Source organism: Somniosus microcephalus, chromosome 13, assembly GCF_052327205.1.
Source record: "Somniosus microcephalus isolate GS21.2 chromosome 13, FLI_Smic_1.0, whole genome shotgun sequence".
In the NCBI taxonomy this organism is placed as follows: domain Eukaryota; kingdom Metazoa; phylum Chordata; class Chondrichthyes; order Squaliformes; family Somniosidae; genus Somniosus; species Somniosus microcephalus.
In genome coordinates, this window is record NC_140999.1 from 175,795,077 (window position 1) to 175,815,058 (window position 19,982).

The 19,982-nt window shown below is 45.1% G+C and overlaps 1 protein-coding gene across 1 annotated transcript in view; it reads left to right on the forward strand.

Annotated features, from left to right (window-relative positions):
• Positions 1–19,982, forward strand: part of lama5 (laminin, alpha 5) — a 319,972-nt gene that overhangs the window by 227,545 nt on the left and 72,445 nt on the right. Inside the window, exons 36-44 of the mRNA XM_086005633.1 lie at positions 4,755–4,899; positions 5,232–5,372; positions 6,397–6,558; positions 13,341–13,445; positions 13,639–13,722; positions 14,375–14,605; positions 16,418–16,531; positions 19,310–19,437; positions 19,576–19,656. Of these exons, the coding sequence (XP_085861759.1) occupies positions 4,755–4,899; positions 5,232–5,372; positions 6,397–6,558; positions 13,341–13,445; positions 13,639–13,722; positions 14,375–14,605; positions 16,418–16,531; positions 19,310–19,437; positions 19,576–19,656 (1,191 nt within the window). The remainder of the gene's footprint in view (positions 1–4,754; positions 4,900–5,231; positions 5,373–6,396; positions 6,559–13,340; positions 13,446–13,638; positions 13,723–14,374; positions 14,606–16,417; positions 16,532–19,309; positions 19,438–19,575; positions 19,657–19,982) is intronic.

The following is a 19,982-nucleotide window of genomic DNA, read 5'->3' on the forward strand; positions in this document are numbered from 1 at the left end:
GCGGCTTTAGTGTAGCTCCGCTCCACAGGAGCAAAAACAGAAAATGCCGGAAATACACAGCAAGGTCCATCGGCATCTGAAAAGAGAAAAAGCAGCTCATCATTTCAGTCAGTCTCCCACTAATGGAGTTGAATTTTTTTGTCTTCAGCACCAGGGCTCGAAGCATCACCTGGACAGAGCACAGAAGGTTGGGTGGCGAGGATTACACGTCCTTAACAAAGTCCACTCAATTTTCCTTCCATTCATTTAAATGGAAGGAACTGTAGCTGTGCTCTCTCACAGATGTGCGATTCCCCTTGACCAGTAAAACATAGAAACATAGAAGATAGGAGCAGGAGTAGGCCATTCGGCCCCTCGAGCCTGTTCCGCCATTTAATGAGATCATGGCTGATCATCCAAATTCAGTATCCTGTCCCTGCCTTCTCCCCATATCCCTTGATCCTTGGTGCCCTTCTCCGGGGCTTGACACCCAGGTGGTAACGATGAGAACCTGCCCCATGGTTTCTACCCAAAATAGTAACCTGTCTTTTACCTTTTCCGATTCTGATTGATCTGCTTTTCCTGGTTTAATTTTAGACTAGTCAATATCATGTGTGGTTGCATGTTGGGGTTTGAGGCCAAATGTAGTCCCTCAGGTGAAGAAAACAGAGGATAACTGAACCAGGAATGCAGACGTGATTCAGTCATCATTTCAAAGTCATATAGTCCTTATTTTTATATAATAGACTTCGATTTTATATTATTACTATTTAGAATTAAATAACAAAACGTACTTATGGCAGTTCGAGAAGCATAGAAGTAGAGTTGGTTGGAGCAAAGGAGTTTCTCTGCAGTGCAAGTGAGGAGCTGGGAGACACACAACTGGATCTATTTGCAGCATGACACGTTTACACTGGAAATTCTCATTCTTAATGTGGGCATTGCAATTTATGATTGTCAAAAAGTTGACAATAATGTGACAAATACATGACAAAAGGACATAAGGCTTTAGAGGCAGGAAGAACATGCAGATGTAAAGTTTTTAATATATTGGCCCAGAAATTCGGGTCGGAGGCTTCCCGCGGGTGCAAGCCTCCGACCTGCACTTACCTAGCGCGCCGGCCGTTGAGCTGTGGGCCCGCGTGGGATTCCGATCCTGGGCCTCCTCCAACTGCCGGCGCACAGTGCTCGCGTATCCCAGGGGTGCAGTTAGTTCGATGCGTCCCCTGGGATCACGTGGGCCATGGAGAGCCAATAGTAGCAGGGAAATGCCCATTCATAAAATTGGCAGGAAGAGCTGTCAAAACTATAAATACTATAAGCCCCAAAACATAACTAAAACTTCAAATACATTTTTTTTAAATCACATTTTTAAAATAACTATAAATTACATAAAATAACTATTTTAAACAATAATTAAAATGTTTGAGAAAATTAATTACATTTTCTAATGGGGCTAAAAATAAACTTACCTTTCCTTAAAGTATTTAAAAATAATAAACCTGTGGAAAAATGTTTTAATTTTAATTAATTCACCACTTACCTTGTTAAAAGCAGACTTATCCTCCTGGAGAAACCTGCAAAACAAACGTAAGTTCCATGCGCACGCGCAGCCTCTCTGGTGCATGCATTCAACCTCTGAACCTCTTCCTTTAAGGGAACGAAAGTTCCAGTTTCCCGCGCATGCACAAAACCGGCACTTCTATTGGGCCTACGGGTGAGTAACCCGTGCGTACTCACCCATGGAGACCCGAATTTCTGGGCCATTATAGATTTCTAGTATTTGCAGCTTTTTAAAACAAAAATCTAATTTACACAGGGTTGTCTGAGTCAGTGACCTACCTACAGGAATAATTAGTGAGTATTTAGCTGCACTATAAAAGTGCCTCAATCTGAATCAGTATAATCGGTGCTGTGTTTATGTAGACAAGTGCCCTGAGTTGAGTCTAATATCAGTTGATAAATTACCAGCACAGAATATTACTTACAACAACATCTTGTATTTATATAGCACCTTTAATGTAGTAAAACATCCCAAGGCGCTTCAAAGGAGTGTTATGAAACAAAATTTGACACCAAGCCACATAAGAAGAAATGAGGACAGATTGGTCAATGAGGTAGGCTTTAAGGAGCGTTTTAAAGGAGGAAAGAGAGGCGGAGAGGTTTAGGGAGGGAATTCCTGAGTTTAGTGCCTAGGCAGCTGAAGGCACGGCCACCAATGGTTGAGCGATTAAAATCGGGGATGCTCAAGAGGGCAGAATTAGAGGAGCACAGATATCTCGGGTTTGTGGGGCTGGAGGAGATTACAGAGATAGAGAGGCGAGGCCATGCAGGGATTTGAAAACCAGGATGAGAATTTTAAAGTCGACGCGTTGCTTAACTTAGAGACCAGCTAGTCGAGGTACAGGCGTCAATACATTTCTATTGGTTGGAATTTTTTTTCCACCGTATTATAGGAATTCAATTACACAATGTTCCTTTCCGCTTGCTTACTGATAAATGCCGGTTTTAATTCTCCGAACTGTTCCTTTTATTGTGTCCACGTGATGCTTTATCATTTGACATGCTCACCTGGCAACAAGTGTCAGTGAACATCAGGGAAGCTTTCCTCTGGTCTCTCTGCATGTTAGTGATGATACAAGACAGAGCAGGATATTTAATCTTTGCCATTTTGCTACAATTAGCAAATATAAGAAACCTTCCTGTTTTGTTTGCAATGCTGCTAATATTAACAACCAGAGATATCTCCCCCACCCCCGTCCCCTTTCCCTGTCGTTCCCCAGAAGAAAATGGTTGACCTCATAAGAACAGAAGTAATCGGAGCAGGAGTAGGCCATTCAGTTCTTCAAGCCTGCTCCGCCATCCAATAAGATCATGGCATATCTTCTACCTCAACTCCACTTTCCTGCATTATTCCCATGTCCCTTGGTTCCCTTAATATCTAAAAATCTGTCGATCTCTGTCTTGAATATACTCAACGACTGAGCCTCCACAGCCCTCTGGGGTAGAGAATTCCAAAGATTCACCACCCTCTTGAGTGAAGAAATTTCTCCTCATCTCAGTTCTAAATGGTCGACCCCTTATTCTGAGACACTAACCCCCAAGTTCTAGACTCCCAAGCCAGGAGAAACATCCTCCCAGCATCTACCGGGTCTTTTTCCGAGTGGCAGGCAGACACTAGTGGGGTATCGCAGGGATCGGTCCTTGGACCCCAGCTATTCCCAATATATATTAATGATCTAGACAAGGGAACTAGATGTAATATCTCCAGGTTTGCAGACGACACAAAGCTGGGTGGGCGTGTGTGTTGTGAGGAGGATGCCGAGAAACTCCAGGATGATTTGGACAGGTTGGGTGATTGGGCAGAAGCATGGCAGATGCAATATAACGTGGATAAATGCAAGGTTATCCACTTTGGTGGCAAAAACAGGAAGGCAGATTATTATCTGAATGGCAATAGATTGGGAGAAGGGGAAGTGCAACGAGACCTGGGTGTCCTTGTGCACCAGTCGCTGAAGCTAAGCATGCAGGTGCAGCAGGCGGTTAAGAAGGCAAATGGTATGTTGGCCTTCGTAGCGAGGGGGTTTGAGTACAGGAACAAGGATGGCTTGCTGCAGTTGTACAGGGTCTTGGTGAGACCACATCTTGAGTATTGTGTGCAGTTTTGGTCGCCTTATCTGAGGAAGGATGTTCTTGCCATGGAAGGAGTTCAGCGAAGATTCACCAGGCTGATACCTGGGATGGCAGGAATGACGTATGAGGAGAGATTTGGTCGATTGGGCTTATACTCGCTGGAGTTTAGAAGAATGAGGGGGATCTCATTGAAACTTATAAAATTCTGACGGGACTGGACAGACTAGATGCAGGAAGGATGTTCCCGATGGTTGGGGAGTCCAGAACCAGGGGTCACAGTCTAAGGATAAGGGGTAAGCCATTTAGGACAGAAATGAGGAGGAATTTCTTCACCCAGAGCGTGGTGAACTTGTGGAATTCTCTACCACAGAAGGCAGTTGAGGCCAATTCATTAAATATATTCAAGAAGGAGTTGGATATATTTCTTAAGGCTAAAGGGATCAAGGGTTATGGGGAGAAAGCAGGGACAGGGTACTGAATTTGGATGATCAGCCATGATCGCATTGAATGGCGGAGCAGGGTGGAGGGGCCGAATGGCCTACTCCTCTCCTATCTTCTATGTTTCTATGTTACCCTGTCAAACCTCTTAAGAATTTTATGCATTTCAGTGAGATCACCTCTCATTCTTCTAAACTCTAGGAAACATAGGCCTAGTCTACTCAATCTCTTCTCGTAGGGCAATCCCCTCATCCCAGGAATCAGTCTGGTGAACCTTCACTGCACTGCCTCTAAGGTAAGTATATCCTTCCTTAGGTAAGGAGACCAAAACTGTACACAGTACTCCAGGTGTGGTCTCACCAAGGCCCTATATAATTGCAGTAAGGCTCAGTTAATAGAAGATGCTGTTTGAATGGCTTTTATCCTATGCAGAATTTGGAGAGTATTCCATGTATTAAAGAGATGTTATATACACCGAACCCAGATTCCCAGCATAGAGTCACAGTCAAAGGAAGCGTGAGTCAGAGATAGTGCTCCAACACTGGAGCACCGAATCTCTGACTCTCGCTCCCTTTGAGCGTAGCACTGCGTGAGAGTGCAGGATTTACCCTGTTATTTGCAGCCTGAAATAAGTTGAGCATCCAGGCCTAGAGCATTGTGATGGGCCTCCTCTTAATTGCTAACCTGATTCTCTCTTTATTTAGGTGCAAACTTAATGTGGCTGGACGTCAGTGTGATCGCTGTGCCCCTGGATACTACCACTACCCAGACTGCATGCCATGTGACTGTAATGAGGCCGGAACGCAAGCCAGCATCTGTGACTCGGTCACCGGGCGATGTCATTGCAAGGTCAGTCCTATTAAAGCAGAGCCGCTTGAGTTAAACATGTGACCGTACAACAGATAACCCGAAATGCAAAATGATCATTTTAAAACACTTGATCAGGTTATGGTGTGCTTTCATACATCTTTAAACTTGGTTCATGGAGGTACTGAATATTTTAATGAACCGACAGGGTACTTTATGAAGTAGATCAGAAAGACGTCAAAAATAAAAAAATAAAAAACGAACAAGTCCAGGAGGCCACCCTGGCCCTGGTTCATGTTACAGGTCTCACTAACTAAAAGGTAGGACGAGATGTGCACGCTCATCTCTTTTCTTTCCTGGATTTCTCTGTTCAGGAAAACGTGGAAGGCCCGCAGTGTGACACCTGCCGCCTTGGAACATTCTATTTGGATCCAGCCAATCCCAAAGGATGCACCAGCTGCTTCTGCTTCGGGGCAACCGATCGCTGCCGGATCTCTGACAAGAGAAGGACTGCGGTGAGTTGCACATTGCCATCGTGGTGTCAAATTCTCCTCCGAAGGCTCCACTATTGACGGCACTGTTTGACTGAGTTCATGGTTTTTATGGGTTAGACCCGTCGCACTGATGCGCTATGACAGAAAGAAAAACTGAAAATGACAGAAATTAAACAAAAATCAGATTTTAGGCCAAGATCGGCACCAGAAACGCCATGGATAGATTTTCTGATTTAGTGCTCATGGTGCAGCATGACCTAAAGACCCAAACTCCTGCTGTGTGAAGCTCTGTGGTGGACATGCCCTGTCATAACATTTGCCCCTATATCTTTATCTTTCAGATCCTGACTGACCTGCGTGTATCTTCTGATTTTATTTAGAATCATAGAATGATACAGCGCAGAAGGTAGCCGATTGGCCCATCGTGCCTGTGCCAGCTCTTTGGTGGAGCTATCCAATTAATCCCACTGCCCTGCTCTTTCCCCATAGCCCTGTAAATGTTTTCCCTTCAAGTGTTTATCCAGTTCACTTTTGAATGTTACTATTTGAATCTGCTTCCACCGGCCTTTCAGGCAGAGCATTCCGGATCACAACAACTCGCTGCGTAAAAAAAAAAATGTTTTCCTCTTGTCGCCTCTGGTTCTTTTGCCAATCACCCTAAATCTAGGTCCTCTGGTTACCGACCCTTCTGCCACTGAGTGAGGTTATGCTTGAAGCTGCCTTGAGGTTACTATCTCTGTCAAGCAAGAATATAATTTGTTCTTCTGGGTTGTCTTAATTTATGAACTGCTGCGAGGATGTGAGGGTTATGAATCATTCCAGGAGAGCATTGTTCAGACCCAAGTGAAGAATCTGATCTCTGTTTGGGTTTGTAGCAGCAGAAGGGTCGAATAGTCATAGATTTTCTTCACAACAAAATCTTGGGGCAATTCAATGGAACCTAAATGTCCTACACCAGAATGCAAACATATTTCTGAAAAATGAACCTCAATGTTAAAGGTTTTAGTTTGAGAAACCTTTCACTCTGTGCCATTTTCAATTTCAGTTTGTTCATATGAATGACTGGAAGTTGCTGAGTGGAGATCGTCAAGAATTGCCGGTATCCCTCAACCCTGCGGAGAGAGAGGTTGAAGTTGATCTTCGTGATGTGGCCGATATCTACCAGGAGCTGTACTGGCAGGCACCGTCCCCCTACCTTGGAGACCAGGTATGTCGAGGCAGATTCATTTCCACGAGCACTGATACCCCTTGTAAGGTCCACAGACTACAAGGGGCCAAAAATTGCCTCCGGAGTATGCACCTACCCGATGGCGGCCCTCCTGCTAAACTTGCACTCTGACGCTGTGAGTAGGAGGGCGGCGTAATGCCCCACGGATCCCAGGGACGCAGCCTGTGCGGAAGTGTACCTGGGATCACATGCGTCCTCTAATCAGAAAACAGATTGCCTTTCATTCATTTAAATTATTACATTACTTCATTACTACAGCCTTTAAAATCAATTACAGATTTAGCTTTTATCGTGGGAATCCAATTCATCACTCATAATTCCCAGAAGTCCCAGCATTACTCACCATTGACCAGAAACTTAACTGGAGCAGCCACATAAATACTGTGGCTACAAGAGCAGGTCAGAGGCTAGGTATTCTGCGGCGAGTGTCTCACCTCCTGACTCCCCAAAGCCTTTCCATCTACAAGGCACAAGTAAGGAGTGTGATGGAATACTCTCCACTTGGCTGGATGAGTGCAGCTCCAATAACACTCAAGAAACTCAACACCATCCAGGACAAAGCAGCCCACTTGATTGGCACCCCATCCACCACCTTAAACATTCACTCCCTCCACCACTGGCACACCGTGGCTGCAGTGTGTACCATCTACAAGATGCACTGCAGCAACTCGCCAAGGCTTCTTCGGCAGCACCTCCCAAACCCGCGACCTCTACCACCTAGAAGGACAAGGGCAGCAGGCGCATGAGAACACCACCACCTCCAAGTTCCCCTCCAAGTCACACACCATCCTGACTTGGAAATATATCGCCGTTCCTTCATCGTCGCTGGGTCAAAATCCTGGAACTCCCTACCTAACAGCACTGTGGGAGTACCTGCATCACACGGACTGCAACGGTTCAAGAAGACGGTGATGTAAGAAAAAGGAGTCTTACCATCAAGTAACTTTAAAGTAAGCTTTAAGTAACTTATAAACACACTATATACAAGAGAGGTCTTTACCATGCCTCTGGTAGAAGCCTCTTACAATACTGAACAGTCCAGTATTTATACTAGTCCAACAGGAAGTGACATATGACAGGAAGTGAGGTATGTACACAGTTCATAGTTCACAGTTCACAGGAAGTGATGACATAACTTCCCGGAAGTTATTATTATTATCACATTCTTCCCTCCTGCAGGATTAGGAGGCTGTGTTCTACCTTTTGGTCCGCAGCCGCCGAACAAGGAAGAGTCGCACCCGTTTGGATTCCCGTCGTAGAGGGTCGCTGGTCCGCTTACATGCGGTTGGCCATTGGTCAGAGTCTGTGTGGCCTGGATTGCCCTGTGAAGGGTCGGGGAGATCATGGCTTCGAGTACGAGCCCCAATAGGTTCAAAGTCGGACTGCCTCTGTTCAGAGGGAGGTGCAGAGCTGGTCTGTGACGGATCAGTACTTTCATGCGCGGTACTGGGAGGGTCGCAACCTTGAGTACGGGGTTCTACCGGCACCAAGCTAGTTGGTGTCCAATCAGGATCCTGGAGAGGGGTACCCGATAGGTCCCAAGAGTTTCCTGGTGAAATGCCATCACCCGATGTCCCACTAGGTCCTGGTGGGCAGGGAGCCAGATCCCGTAATGATACGGTAGATTCTCGGCCGTCGGAATATCGTATGTTTGCATAGGTGGGGTTGGCATCGGTTAGTTCGACCTCGTCTACGAGAGGGTCATTTTTAGACGTCCGAACGTATCTTCGGAGTAATACAGGTCCAGGAGTAGTTAGCCATGACGGGAGTGATGTCCCATGAGATGAGCGATGCTGGAATCCAACGAACCGCTCATGAGGTGTAGTATTTGTGGCTGTAGAAAGCAGGGACCGTATAGAGTGCAATGCATCCGGAAGCACTGTTTCCCATTGCTGGTCTGGTAGGCCCCGAGATCTTAAAGCGAGACGTACGGAATTCCAGATGATACCGTTATACCTCTCTACCTGCCCATTTCCGATGGGATGGTATGGTGTTGTTTTGCTTGTAGCAATTCCCCGTTCTGAGAGGTAGTCCTTGAGTTCCCTTGACATAAAGGATGGACCACGATCTGAGTGAATATAAGCCGGCATGCCACAGAGAGAAAATACCTGCTCAAGGCAGCAGATTACTGTGGACGCCAGCATATTGGAGCAGGGGAAGGCAAACGGAAAACGTGAATATTCGTTGATCATGGTGAGCAAATATGTGTTCCGAGTTGAAGAGGGCACTGGGCCCTTAAAATCGATGCTAAGTCATTGCATCGGTTGGGTTGCATGTATGAGTATACCATCTGAGGGGCGGAAGAACTGAGGTTTTAATTCCGCACAAAGCCGGAATTCTGAGCATATTTTCTTTACATCTCCAGTGGAAAAAGGGAGATTCCGTGATCGTACGAAATGTAGCATGCGCGTAACGCCAGGATGACACAATCCATTGTGGACATCCATGAGAGTAGAGGATGACATAGTGGAGCAGAATGCCCGTGTGAGGGTGTCCGGGGCCACATTCTCCTTGCCAGGCCGATAGAGAATGGTATAACCAAAAGAGGCCAGTTCCATCCTCCAAAGTTGTATTTTATTCTTAATTTTGGTTTGTTTTCGATTATCGAGCATGAAGGCGACTGATCGTTGGTCCGTGATCAATGTAAAGTGCTGGCGAGCTAGAAAATGGTTCCACTTCCGTACTGCCTCTATGATGGCTGTGGCTTCTTTCTCAACCGGAGGATAATGTAGCTCGGCACCTTGTAAGGTCCTGGACATAAATGCTACAGGACGACCTTCCTGATTCAGAGCAGCTGAGATCGCCACCTCTGAGGCATCACATTCAACCACGAAAGGGAGATTCTCATCGATGGAGTGCAGAGCCGCTTTCTCCAACTGTTTTTTTGAGAAGGTTAAAGGCTGCAACAGCCGCTGTTCCCAGTGGAAATGATCTAGCATGCAGCAAGGGTTGGATTTTGTCCGAAAAATGAGGAATCCATTTAGCGTAGTATGCAAACAGACCGAGAGCCCGACGTAAAGAAGCCGGATTCTTAGGTGACGGGAGCTCTTGGAGCGGGCGAAGTCTTTCTGGGTCTGGTTTAATGATACCATTGCCTACGCAGTAGCCAAGGATGTTGATGGTCGGTTGCGACTCAACAGATTTGGATTCATTCAGGGTCAAATTACGGCGATGGAGGGCATCCCGAAATTTTTGGAGGTTGGCGTCATGTTCCTGTTGATCGTGACCTGCAATGGTAATGTTATCAAGATAGGGAAAAGTGTCCCTTAGGTTTTCCTGCTTAACCAGGCCATCCATTGCCCGTTGGAAGACAGCCACTCCATTAGTAACCCCGAATGGGAGGCGACGAAATTGGTACAGCCGTCCATTAGCCTCAAAGGCCGTGTACTGCTTATCTGAGACCTTCAAGGGTACCTGATGATAGGCACTTTTTAAATCGTAAGTTGAGAACACTTTGTATTCGGCCAGTTTATTAACCATATCATCAATGCGTGGCAATGGGTAGGCGTCCAAGTCGGTATATTGATTGATGGTTTGCGAATAATCGATGCATAGTCGCTGTTTGTGAGGTTTTAGAGGGTTCTTGACAATGACGACTTGAGCCCGCCAGGGCGACGAACATGGTTCGATGATATCCTCTGCTAGAAGTCGAGAGATTTCAGCCGCAATAAAAGATTGGTCTTCCTGATTAAAGCGCCGCGATTTCGTTATTATTGGTTTGCATCGAGGTGGAATACTGGCAAATAATGAGGGTTCATCAAGTGAAGCTGCTGACAATGCACAAAACGGTAATTTAGACGGTATATTAGAAATAGTAAGTCTGGGTTTGGATCCACCAAACTCAATGGTGAATTTCTTATGCTGTTTTTGGAAGTCCAGCCCTAAGAGGAGATCACTACATAAGTCCTTGAGCACCGAAAGTCGGGTGGAGGGATACATACGACCATGAAGTGTCATATCAACAACACAAAAGCCTGAGATTCTGGTATTAAGTGATGACTGAGCCATCGCAATTGCCTGGTCCGATGGGAAGACATGTAGTTTCAATTTCGCAACAATCTGTTCCTTAATGAAACTATCAGTACTTCCTGAGTCAATTAAGGCATCTAAGGTATGCCCTTTAATTGAAATTTTTGTGGCTGCATGAGACAGGTTCTGTGGGCAAGCAGCTGTAATTGGTGTCGTTGCACAGAGAGTGGCTAAAACTCTCGGTGTGGTTCTTCGGGAGAGAGCTCGAGAGGAAGCTTGATAGGTCCTAGCTGGAGCATCTTGATAGGCCCTAATTGGGGCAGTTCGGTAGGCCTTAGCTGGATTGGCCCTCGTAGAGGCCCTTGATAGGCAAACTTTAGCAAAGTGTCCTTTTTTTTTTGCAATAACTGCAGATTGCATTGCGAGCAGGGCAGGTTTTCCTAGGGTGAAAAGCATCTCCACAAAAGAAGCATTCCTTCCTAGATTGCCAAGAGGCTGCTAAAGTGGGGTCATCCTCCTCTTCTTCATCAGAATTATCAGAATTAGATTCCCCCATGATAGGGTTCACCTGAGACTGCTTGAATTGTCTGGTTGCAGCTACAGCAGCAGATCGAGATCTGGGCAGCTGACAGAGGTCTGCATTTCTCTTTGCCAAATCCAGAGAACAAGCTAGGTCAAAAGCTTTTTGTAGCTCAAGTGTTTTACTTTCTAGTAGATGCTGGCGTATAAATGGAGAGGCAATCCCGCAGATGAAAGCATCACGAATCATTTCTTCGCAGTACAGCTCAGCTGAGGCTGCCTGAAAGTTACAATCTATGCTGAGCCTGCGAAGTTCTTGCAGGAATTCGTTAATTGATTCCCCTGGCCCTTGTTGGGCTGTGGCCAGTAGATGTCTAGCATAGACCTCATTTGGGGTCTTGGCATACAGTTTCTTAAGTGCCCGAATCACCTCATCGTAATTATCCCATTCATCAACATATTCGAACACTTTTGGGGTCACATAATTGATAAGTATCCTCAATCTAGCAGGAGCATCCGCTTTACATTCATCCAGAAAATTCTCAAAAGTACGGTACCAATGCTTCCATACCCTGCCAGCTGCTGGTGTATTCGGGTCCAAGTCCAGACCAATAGGTCTAAGGATTCTCTCCATGATGGGTGGTTCCCTGGATCCTTAACTCCGAGTTTGTCCGAAGGTCTAGTATTTGTGAGTGTAAATACTAAGTTACTTAAATTGATGTAAGAAAAAGGAGTCTTACCATCAAGTAACTTTAAAGTAAGCTTTAAGTAACTTATAAACACACTATATACAAGAGAGGTCTTTACCATGCCTCTGGTAGAAGCCTCTTACAATACTGAACAGTCCAGTATTTATACTAGTCCAACAGGAAGTGACATATGACAGGAAGTGAGGTATGTACACAGTTCATAGTTCACAGTTCACAGGAAGTGATGACATAACTTCCCGGAAGTTATTATTATTATCACAGATGGTTCACCACTACCTTCTCAAGGGCAACTAGGGATGGGCAATAAATGCTGGCTTTGCCAACAACGCCCACATCCCATAAAACGAATTTAAAAAAATTCCCACTGCTAAACAAACACTGTGAACTGTGCAGAAAGTGATAAAATGTAAACGTTATTTTAGAGAAACCTGCAGCTTTAACATACACCAAGATTGCTTCTCATTAAAGCTTTTCCTGGATGTCATTTAATTTTTTTTTAAATAGATTTCTTTTCATTTTGGGTGTCCCCATACGCTGTGGAAGCAGGCCTTGTGTCTGTTTCCACCAGCTATAAAATTCCCATACGTAATTGTGGACAATTGGTGGGCAAATAACCCAACACTGTGCCAGCAATTAGGTTTTCGGAGGCGGAGCGGATGGCCTGTAACACAAGCGCATGTGAAAATCCTGAACTTGCGGTGGATTTCAAATGCAGTATGATGGCGTACTTTGAGAGTACGCCTACCCCATCATAGCAACTGCAAAATCCGGGCCCAAGGTGTTTTCTCGACTGATTTAACTATCCAGCTATGGATTTGAAGGCAAAATAACGATCAGCTCGAGTCCTTCTTTACTCTGAAAATGTTGCTGTAACATTGACTGGTCAGATGCTGGCCTGTGTCAGAAGCTTAGAAAACCCAGTTCTCAAGTGTTGCATAGCTTTATCAGAAGTTATCCACGAATGCTACCGATCTGAAACCTTGGCCTGGAAATTAGTTCAGCGACGTCACGACAACCACCCAAAACTGATGGGCAAGAGGACCACGCAAAATTGGTCCTCTTGCATTATCAGGACGAAACCGGCGTGCTGGAAGTGCCAGTCCTGCCTCAAGGGGCAATGCTGTGGTCGCGAAGAGGATGAATATGGGCCGACAGGGACACGGCACCAAGCCTACTGTGGGGGTGTTGATGGAGGAGATCGGGAGGGGGGAGAGCAGTAGCCGGCAGTGGCCCGTAGTTTCAGTGTGGAGCCAGGAGGAACACTTCCGCTCCTCCTGGCTTCACGTTCAGTTAAGTTAATATTTTTTTACGTACCTTTTTCAAGGTAGCCTCCAGCTGCCTCTTTAAGGACTGCTGCTATAGGCTCGAGAAAACTGGCCGCAGCATGCTGTGTGGTCAGTCGTGATCGAATGTCTGAAAGCCCATTTTTCACCCGATAACCGGGTGCTGCGCAATCCAATTTCTAGGCCCTTAATTGGTCGAACCCGTTTTTCACGGAATCAAAATTTTTAATTTGTCTGTTAAATCCCCATCAGAAGTGACACAAACTTTTCTCCTTCCAAGGTTTCATCGTACGGAGGGCACTTGAGGTACCAGCTTCGATCCGAAGTTCTGCGCGGCGACATCCTCTCTCTACCAGTTGAAGCCCGCCCTGATGTGATTTTGAAGGTAAGATTTTTGTAAAACCTGAACTAATGACACAGTCCGGGACTGTCCGTATGCAGTGCTGAGTTTGCAGGGTGTGGGCTTTCAAGATTTCTAAATGTTGCTATTCTGAATCATATGCCCTCCTGGCACAGATAAGCAGTTATTTTTTTGTAGGGGGTGTATTAATATTTGATAATTCCTCCTTATTCACCAGGGCAACCAAATGACCATAATGTATGTAGCGAAGGATTACCCAGCACCTGGACAGCTACACGAGAGCTGGCTTCAACTGGTGGAGGTTTGAGATCAGTCATTTTGTTGTTTGCTTTTTATAATTAATACTCAAGTGAACTTCTATTGAAGTTGTAAAGTGCGATGCTGTGTATATGTACGTGTCATCTTGGATATATGTGGCTAAAGTATCGAACAAGTCTGCACTGCCCATCGAACTGTACAAGGTTTTAGCAAGTGCTGTTCATTTAATTTTTGGAGTTTAAAAAGACGAAGTGTACATTTACACTACAAGCTGTATTTGGTTTACTTCACACAGTGTGGGCTAAATCTAGAGAGAGAGCCCCTCTTGAATCCAGAGTGAAACGGAGCTAGACTCCTGGAAGAAAGGAGTCTCACTTCCACATCATCTAGGAGTCAGGTTGCGCACTAACTCTGCATTTACACCAGGCAAATTTAGCATTGGAGCGAATCGCGTGCAATGTAAATGCACGTTTCGAGGAATTTTGGGGGTTTGAAGAAGAGAGGAGTCATGGTTTGAGGTGCAGCTTCTGGGTTCGATTCAGGTTAGTGCGTGTGCTCAATTCAACAAAGGATTGCTTGGACACGGAGAAAGGAATGACACAAAGACAGCAGCAAAGTCTCTCAATCCAGTGACTGGATTCTGTTTCCTGTAATTAGCATCTGCTAATGTGTAGAATGTGCTTCTTCTTGCATAGAGTAACTTCAGGCATGTGCAAACACACAACCCTGTGTCCAGGGAAGAAATGATGATGGTGTTGGCCAGCCTGGATGACCTGCAGATTCGAGCCCTCCATTCCCAATTGGCCAAGCTTGTTGCGCTGCGGAATGTGATCCTTGAGCAAGCTTCTGACTCAGGAGATGGGAGTGCAGCCAGCAATGTGGAAATCTGTCTCTGTCCAGCTAATTATGTAGGAGATTCCTGTCAGGTACGTGAGATTCGTTCCTTTGGTGTCTATTTACTGAGGTGTTTATGCCTTGCTGGTGGGTGGGTTGGTCATTAACATGGATCAACCTCTTTCTAAAATTGCAGTTATTGGTTGTGAGCTTGGGTTGTGTAGATGAACTCTCCAAATTCTGGAACTGATCTTTTTTTTTTAAATCCTGCCGTTCATCTTGAGGGTTATGAACCCAATGATAGTACAGGGAACAGGTCAAAGTGCACCAGCAGGAGAGAGACACATCCTGTGCATTGCTCAGTGTTTTCTTCCAAATGTGTAATTTTTTTTGACATTTTGCCGAGGAAAAAATTTACAGGGCTCCGGGGAAAGAGCAGGGGAGTGGGACTAACTAGATACTTCTTTCAAAGAGCCGGTACAGTCACGTTGGAATGAATGGCCTCTTTCTCTGCTGTAATATTCTTGCCAGTTTGTGTTGTGCATCCTCATTGCAGGCACCCATGTTTACAAACTTGTTTCATTTACCAAGGTAACGGCTATGTTCCATTTATTTGCTAATAAATTGGCAATGACATTGATTGACAGTGACAATAATTTATTAATTTCTTGGCATCTCTGTCTCTTTCAAATTATCTTGAACCTTGTTGCCATTATCAGTGTTATTTTGTGTTCAGTTCACTTCAGTGCTGGCCATCTGTGCTTGGCTGTCTTGATATTTCATTTAAATGTTTTATAAATGCCATTGGTCACTACCTGGTTAAATGACAACAGGGAAGCACCATAAATTAGCTTAATTTGAAGTATTTGGAATTTTAATGAGCACCCCATTAGTTCTTTAAAAAAAAAATGAGGAGGAGGAGGAGGGGGAGAGGTCAATTTTATGATTACCAAGTGAGGGATATCTGTGCTGGAGAATGGAACTTTTGTAGATGGGTTGTCTTGCACTGGACTAGAAACTGTATTTAAACTGCAAAATGTACATAGCAACAGGGCCATTCAGCACCCCCGAGCCTACTCCGCCATGTAGGCTAGGGTAGATCATGTAAACTAGGGTAGATCATTTGGGTAGATTTTACAAAGTTCCGCTCCCAACACAGAGTTTGCACAGAGTGTGGAGGTCAGCGGCCCCCGCGGGATTTTGATCCGTTGGTTTTAATGGACAGAGATAATCTTCTGGGGCCCACCCAAACCCCAAGTGCATGAAACTCCACACCAGCAGCACAAGTTGCGAAAATCTACCCTGATATGCCAGCATCGAGCAATTCAGGGAGAGCAAATGTCAAATGAGGGTAAAACTTCCTGCACTTGGCCTCAAACTCCAAACTAGTGCAATATTTCCATTTCCCACGCCTTATGGCCTTTCTGCCCATCAATCTCAAATTATGGGCTCTCTTGCACTGGAATAGGAACTGGATTTAAACTGCAAAATATACATAGGAGCAGGAGTAGGCCATTCAGCCCCCGAGCCTGCTCCACCATTCAGTTAGATCATGGTTGATCTGTACCTCAACTCCACTTACCTGTCATTGCTCTATATCCCTAATACCTTTACCTAACAAAAATTGTACACAGGACCATTAAAAGTGTCTAAGAAGCATTTCATCTCATCAATTCGGGTGGTCTTTGATATCGGGCACTAGAGGCCGAATATTGCCTTTAACTAACTGCCACCAGTCCTATTGGTGGGGGTCTGGCTGGTGTCGAAGCTTGAAAGTATACTTTAAAATGGCTGGTTGTCAGTGTGGACCAGGTGTGTGACTATGATGTATTCTGTGCAGGATGCAGAAGAGCTAATTATTTCATAAACTAGATTATATTTCCCTTTTTTTTATAATCCAATAGGACTGTTCACCAGGTTACTATCGAGATACAAAGGGCCTTTTCCTGGGTAAATGTGTACCTTGTAACTGCAATGGCCATTCTGACCAGTGCCTTGATGGATCTGGAATATGTGTAGTAAGTATATAAGTACCTGCTTGTTTATTATTTTGCAAATCTACAAAATCATATTGAACCAAGGACTGACTGCCTTATAAAAGAGAAAATGCTGGAAATACTCAGCGGGTCAGGCAGCATCCGTGGAGAGAGAAACAGAGTTAATGGGCTAGATTTTCGGGGAGCCGTCAGGCGGGGTTTCAGGCGTGTGGGGGGGGAGGAAATCCCGAATTTGGGGGTCCCGACACCATCCCGCCCAAAACCCCGCCCCACGTAAGTTTCAGGGGCGGCGGGTACCCGCCCCGCACTGGGACTCGCCAACCCGAGGCGGGAAGGGATTAGTGCCAATTAACTGCCTGTTAACAGGTAGTTAACAGGCAGTTTTTAGCCTAATCCCTATTTTGAGGGGTTTCGTGTGGGTTTCCCGATGGCTCCAAACCACGCCAGGTTAGAGCAGGTGGGCCGTCGGGTTGAAGGAGTTGGAGGGGTCGCGATGTCGGCGCTCAGGTGAGTGATGGGTGCATGATTGCAAAAGTAAGTGTGTTTGGTGTGCCTAAAGTGTGTAAAGAACTTTTACTTACCTGTACTTACCTTAACAGCCTTTCCTCCTGTAGCCGTCGGGAGCCCATCACTCAGCCGGAACTTAAAGCTGAACGGCTGCGATCTGTCAAAAGTGACAGCCTTCAGCTTTGAGTGCTGGTGTGAGTTCTAACTGAGTCTGTGCAGAATGACTCATGTCAGAACTCGGAGTGTCAGTGTCTCACAGCTTCAAACAGCTGTGAAACGCTGATATTTCATCTGTCAAGGACTCTTGACAGATGAAATTTCAGTCTGTGACGTCACCTGGGCGGGCTCAACAAGGTCAATCAAGGGAAAATCGCGCGGATTGGCCGGACGTCGAAGTAGGCGGGTCAAAAACCCGAAAGAGGAAGTCCCGCCTTCTTCCCAACAGGATCGGCAAAATCTACCCCAATGTTTCAGGTCGATGACCTTTTGTCAGAACTGGAAACAGTTAGAGAGGTAACAGATTTTAAGCGAGTACAGGGGCAGGGAAAGAGGGGATGGGAGGAAGGAACAAAAGGGAAGGTTTGTGATTTGGTGGTCGGCGGGAGAGATTAAATGACAAAAGGGATGATGGTACAAGGCAAAAGGGGTTGGTAATGAAAAAGAAAAAAAAAGATGGGTCTAGAGGAGGTGTAAATGGCAACAGCAGAACCATTACCAACACCTGCTGTCCCAAAAAAATGGGAGCGGTGGGTATGATCTGAAATTGTTGACCTCAATATTAAGTCCAGAAGGTTGTAAAGTGAAGGAAAGGTTATTACAAATTAAGACATCCCATATTATGGGATATATCCCAAAACATAATGGCCCAGAAATTCGGGTCGGGGCCTTCCCGCGAATGCAAGCCCCCGACCTGCACATACCTAGCGCGCCAGCCGTTGAGCTGTGGGCCCGCGTGGGATTCCGATCCTGGGCCTCCTCCAACTGCTGGCGCGCAGTGCTTGCGTATCCCAGGGGCGCAGTTAGTTCGAAGCGTCCCCTGGGATCACGTGGGCCATGGAGAGCCAATGGTAGCAGGGAATGCTTCATTCATAAGTTTGACAGGACCTGTCAAACCTATAAATACTATAAGCCCCAAAACATCACTAAACCTTCAAATAATTTTTTTTTTAAATTACATAAATTACATGAAATAACTATTTTATAAACAATAATTTAAATTTTTGAAAAAATTAATTACATTTTCTAACGGGGCTAAAAATAAATTTACCTTTCTTTAAAGTATTTAAAAATAATAAACCTGTGGAAAATGTTTTAATTTTAATTAATTCACCACTTACCTTGTAAAAAGCAGGCCTTGCGCCTGCTTTTTAAAAGTGTAACTCCTGGAGACTTACCCTCTCGGGGGGGGAAAGCCTGCAAAAAAAACATAAGTTCGATGCGCACGCGCTGCCTCTCCTGTGCACGCGTTCCACCTCTGAACCCCTTCTTTCAGGGCACGAAACCGGCACTTCCATTGGGCTTACAGGTGAGTACCCCATGCGTACTCACCCGTGGAGACCCGAATTTCTGGGCCAATATTTTATGAATATGGAATCAAATGGATGATATACCGAGCGACACTTTAAAACTGCCAATTTTATTTATTTTAATGTGTTGCAAACTATATTAATGTATCTATTAGATCAACGCCTGCAGCTTAGAAATGGATTGCCGATATTAAAAGCACTTTTTTTCCATATTATTATAATTAGTAAATTGCAGAAATGAAAACTTAAATGGGTTGCAATCACCTACATCACACAATATAAATTTCAATGTAAAATATAATTGCTGGGTTTCCTTTTGAGGATTCAGCTTTTACATATTAAGATTTCCAAGCTTCACAATCCTGGTGGTACTGAAGTACCAGTTTCCATTTAATCATGGAGCGAAGGAGATGAGGCTTAAATTGGGAGGCAGGATGCTAAGCTCGCTGCTTACTCTGCTGCACCCACCCAGCAGAATCACTCCCTGTAGAAACACCACTGGTTCCATTTACCACAAGCGAGTGGGTCTCGGCCCTGAGGGTAAATGTTCATGATCAGAAATGGCTGCTCGTTAGACTTTTAAGGACCGCTTTTATGAATGCGCGCTACCAGCTGCACGTATCAGGACACCACGAGTGAGGCTCCCCAGTGTGCGTTCAGAGAATTGGACCTTTAATCTTTTCTTTTCCCCCAAGAACATTTTGGGGAGTTTTGAGAGCAAGTTAACTAGTAAAGTGTTTTTTAAATATACACCTCTTCTTCCCAGAACTGCCAGCATTACACTGAAGGAGATGACTGTGAGCGCTGTAGGACTGGGCTGGTTGAAAACGCCACTCTTGGAGCAGCGTCGCTCTGTGTTCAGTGCCCGTGTCCTCTCAAAGTTTCTTCTAACAAGTACGTATTTCCAGTTCGTCAGAAGAAAACTGCAGGGGAGGGGGAACCAAATGAAATTGTTCTTAAACTGTTGGTTTTAAGTATTTATTTAAATAATGTGTTCTACTTTTTTGTTCCCTGCTCTAACTCCTTTTGTAGCTTTGCGAAGGATTGTGTCGACCATGGAGATCGTATGCAGTGTCTTTGTAAACCAGGCTATGCTGGCTTAAAATGTGAAAGGTCAGTGTTTGTGTGTGATTGGGGAAAGAACACAGTACATTATTAAACTGCATGACTTATCAAGTAATGGAGGTGGTGGCTGTTGTGGAATGTAGCTGATTTGCCTGAACAGCAATTAAAAATTCTGTTTGAAAATGGTGCTTAACATTTATATTTCCATCATTTGTAATTATCTGAATTTATCCACATAGTAAGAACTAGCTTTCAGGCCGTTTTCTTTTAAGAGTGACACACAGAACAGTACAGGGTAGTCAACTTGGACAGTAAATGCAAACTGTGTGGAACAGCAGAGCTACACGCTCGGAGGTTAACCAAGAGGATAATCT